Below are 4458 nucleotides of genomic sequence, written 5' to 3' on the forward strand. Positions count from 1 at the left end.
CAATTGCCACAAACCCTGAATATTGTGTACAAGAGAATCTTAATTGTAATCTGCAGAATCAACACTTATAATCACTTCACTACATATTATATAGTACAATCCCCCTATTTTGACTCTATGTATGCGCTAATCTCGGAAAGTTGTGAACGGATTTTATTCCTGTTTGAAATGTTGATAAAAGCTATCCGTGCGAAGCTGGAGGGCCCGAATGGAATGATAAGAAGTAGTAGGATTGTGATATTTCTCTGTCTGTGTTGAAGATACCTACGCCAGGACGAGAGAGAGCCAAGAAAGTATAGCCAACCTCGCTATACCCTCGCAAAGGGACGGGAATAAGAAACAAACTACAAAAGTAAACTGCTGGTATTGCACCTTTATTAGACTCTTACTAATTTTGTACTATTTACATACGTGCCAATGCATAAACTACGAACATTTATTCAACCACTTAAACATTATTTACAACTACAACGTAATCAGCTAAACAATAAAAATTCTACTAGCTAAATCAAAATCTTTGGCTAACTCTAGCAACATTTGGTTTTTTTTTTTGCAACAAAATTTAACTAAAATATGTAATCGCCGCCGCAAAAACAGACCAATCTAATATCGAACCATCATTATCCTATACAAAGATTGTGGAACATCATTTAATTGCATAAGAAATTCTATTATCGAATTTCAATTTTCCACTTCAATGTTACTGGCCATACTTTCATTACTGTTTTCATTGATGTCTATGGTTTTACTTTTTTCTACCGTCTTTTCTTTATTCGTTCCTGATTGTTCCGCCGCTTCTTTTATACTGTCTGTCCTACTTTCAGTCTGGCTTCTATCTAAGTCACATGGCAATGGCATTCCAAACGCTGGGTGTCCGGGGTAGTACATATACGAAAGAGGTAAATTTGGATAGTTTACGCCTAAATGTGGACCATAGAGCGATTGTAAAACAGCCTGATTATACGATTCTTGTAGTAACGCTTTGTATTCAGGATTTTTCGTGAAATCTACACCGTAAACTCCCGCAAAGTGCTTTAGAATCGGTGACCCTTCTAGTAAAGGTGGGGCAAAAAGTGCTGGATTTATAGTTTTCCCTAACATGGGAGTTTGATACGCTTTCATATCTGATAAAGTCGGTTGTCCATTGTTATTGACTAATACTTTTACGGCGACTTTCCTCGCGTGGTTGGCCGCCGCCGCTGCTGCCGCCAACATTCCGTTTTCTTGCATTTGCAACTGCTTACGTTTCGTTTTGTATCTTCTGTTCTGAAACCATATTTTGACTTGTGTCTCCGTGAGTTTGAGACTGACGGCCAAGTCGGCTCTTTCGGGTCCTGAGAGGTATCTTTGTTGGCTGAACCGCCTCTCGAGTTCGTATACTTGTGCGTGGGAAAATGCGGCGCGAGATCGCTTTTTACGGCCTCCATTTTGGGTGTACTCGCTGATGGTGAAGTTTGGTGAGGCGATGAGTCGTGGGTCGCCGGAGGAGGGGGGAGTGGAACATTTTCGAGGTTCGTAGTGGAGGTTGAAGGGCTTGTAGCTGATGTCCGAGCTGGGAGAGTTCCGGCGTGTTGGAGATCCCGTGTTGGATGAACGGGAGTCGTAGTCATCTGTAACAAAATTAATAGGTTTAGTGATGGTGATATTGTTAAATAATAGTTGAATCTCAATACCTAAATTGGTGTATCTACCACTTAAAATTTGTAGTGGAGAAGTAGTAGTGGAATTATTTTTAATGAGTTATTATAAGACTAGAAAGTATTTTCGTTGCAATTTTTTAAATACTTAATCCAAAGACGAAAAATAATGTTACTGAATATCCTTACAAATCGTTCCATAAAGTTACAAATTTTCAAATTTCCGATCATTAGGCCGCGTTCACACAGCCAGCGCCCGCTGAACGTCGCGTCACGCCAAGCGCGTATAAAGCGATACAATGGATCCATTACGCAAATTGTCAAATTGTGAAAGGATCGCGTCGCGGTAACAGTGGTTTTGCGTGTGGTGTCACTTTGGGGTACAATGAAATCTTTTGCAGTTGGAAATTATGTCGAAGTTATTCAATTTTCATTGTGAGTTTTAATAATGGTTGATGAGAAATACTATACTGGTTATTTTAGTGTTCGAAAATAAAACTGACAAACATATTTCATGTTGTACCCATGGTCCCACCGGTTTGTCCCTCTAGTGGACCACGGGATATTACCGTGTAGGTACTCTTGGCCCTACTGCGTGTTAAGGTAATGTCCATCATACTCTTAAGGGTTTACTTAAGGGTGTTAGGTAGGTATTTAGTTCTTCTTATTAAGATTTTCAAAATTCTTTGTAGAGGTTATATGCTAATACATAAGTAACGATGTTTGATTTGATTAAATATATTTAAATTCAGAGTACGCAACTTAGTTTATAAAAATATTATTAGCTAAAACTTTGATATTATAAGAGACCTACTTCAAATTCTATAGATATATCTGTTTATAGAAAAACGAAGCCTTTCTTACACTTACTACAAATTTGAATAGCAAAACATGACTCAAACCTTTCACACATTAAACGTCGCAACACTACAAAGTCCGCCCCAACAAAACCTAAACAAAATGCGCATAATTCTAAGGGCACGTGCTATGAAAGAGCACAACTAGTAATTACTAAATTGAATGCTTCAATAGCTTTTAAGCGTCATTACTTATAGTAATGAGGGAGTGGAGTAATCCAAGTGACGGCTAAGTGGCGACGTCGCCGCGCAGCACGGCTAGTGTGAACGCGCCATTACACCGCTATTGTTGCCTCAATAATTATTGGCTGGCCGCATATTCCTTCTTAATTTGAATGTAGATCCGAATTTGAAATGAATGAATTTAAATCGATGTCATCGCTTTATTTTGTAGCAAAGCAAGCGATAATTAGAGTGCGTAAAAAACAAAAATGAAACTGCTAGTCATTGTCATCGCAAAAATAAATAATTCTAATAACTATTAAAAATATTTCTTCTATGAGATAGAGTTTTAGGCGATCTTTTGATTGAAAAAGTTACGTGTATTTTCATGCAGTTTTTTTGAGTATAGGTAGATTTTCTGGTATATAAGTAAGTATTTTTCATAATAATTCTATGATTAATTGAACGGGTCAAATGTTAATTCTGCAAGAGGAAAAATTTATAGCTTGCTTTCTCTTCCTACGTTTCCTACGTGCAAGTATAAATTGCAAAACAGTTATAATTATTTTGGGTTACAATAACAAGTTCCCATGATTGCACTGTCTGTCATAGCCAATTTACCTATTTCAAATGCTTTATAGAAGTTTACACCGACGGCGACGGATTAAAAATTCCGTTCTATTTTTGAATTGAGATTTTGAAGCATTGCTTTTATAATTTCTCTTTTTATTCTTTGTTTTAGTTTAACGTTCCTTTGGTTTTGGTTTGATGTTTACATAACAAAAATTTCATGTGCGTTGTACATAATTAATGATATCAATTAATGTCCGAAATAAATTATAGTGAATTTGAAACATTTAATACATACCTACATACTTAGGACATACATGCAAAATTATAAAAAATCTAAGGCTTTATATAACGCGCATATCTGACATTAATTTGAAAATTGAGCTAATAACTACAGCACTAAGGAATATTTTAATTTTTCTGCAACTCCTTTAAAATTCAGTCAGGTGGATTACTTAAATAATAGTGGCTCGAAATACAGCTTCATGGTAGGTAAATGTCTAAAAAAGGGATACATATTACTACAACGAGGGGTCAACTTGCCAATTTTTTTCTAAATTAAATATAATTTACCTGAAAGTTCTGTGACTGGATAAAGGTTCTTCCTGGACATGTCCAAAGCTCCATCATCGCTATAATCTCTATAGCCGTTACAGTCGTCATAATATTTCAAAACTTCTTTTTTGGCCGACTCTTCTTTGTTGTAACAACTGGCAGTTTTCCCCATAAAAATCTTCCCGCCAAAACTCGCATCCTGACAAAACATTCCATTTTCAAAATCGCACCGTTCATTCTCTTTTGTCAAAATATCGTTTATCGAAAAAGGTGTCGTCAAATTCGTCTTTTCGCAATCTTGCAACGTCATTGAGTCTTTATAAGTTTTTAAATTCGGTTCCATTTTTAAATTCAAATACACACGGAATTACGGAATCGACATGGACACTTTATCGCGCGTTTCTGGGTTCGCCTTACCGCAAAAGCGTTCCTCAAACGAATAAACTTCGGTGATAGATTGCCCGCCTGTTTGACGCATGGTAAGCCTTTGAGAAGGACGGAAATAGAAGTTGGTGAGCGGTAGATAGGGTGCTAGAGGGAGATGGCAAGATATTAGGGCGGACGTTTTTTAAAAAGCTCCTGAAGTAGCGTAAGTAGTGGGGATCGTTGAGTTTTTCTTAAAGATGTTTACGTGAATGCGATTTGATCGCTTAGGCCGCTGTTACGATTGTCCTCCT

The 4458-nt window shown here is 37.0% G+C and overlaps 1 protein-coding gene across 1 annotated transcript; it reads right to left on the reverse strand.

Moving 5' to 3' along the window:
* Positions 1–365: 365 nt before the first annotated feature.
* LOC106130695 (homeobox protein bagpipe) lies at positions 366–4206 on the reverse strand. The gene is made up of 2 exons (XM_013329595.2): positions 3800–4206; positions 366–1610 (listed from the first exon to the last, which is right to left on the reverse strand). The coding sequence occupies exons 1-2, from the start codon at positions 4122–4124 to the stop codon at positions 682–684; spliced, it is 1254 nt and encodes a 417-aa protein (XP_013185049.2). The 5' UTR covers positions 4125–4206; the 3' UTR covers positions 366–681.
* Positions 4207–4458: the final 252 nt, after the last annotated feature.

This window comes from Amyelois transitella, chromosome 23 (genome assembly GCF_032362555.1).
Source record: "Amyelois transitella isolate CPQ chromosome 23, ilAmyTran1.1, whole genome shotgun sequence".
In the NCBI taxonomy this organism is placed as follows: Eukaryota; Metazoa; Arthropoda; class Insecta; order Lepidoptera; family Pyralidae; genus Amyelois; species Amyelois transitella.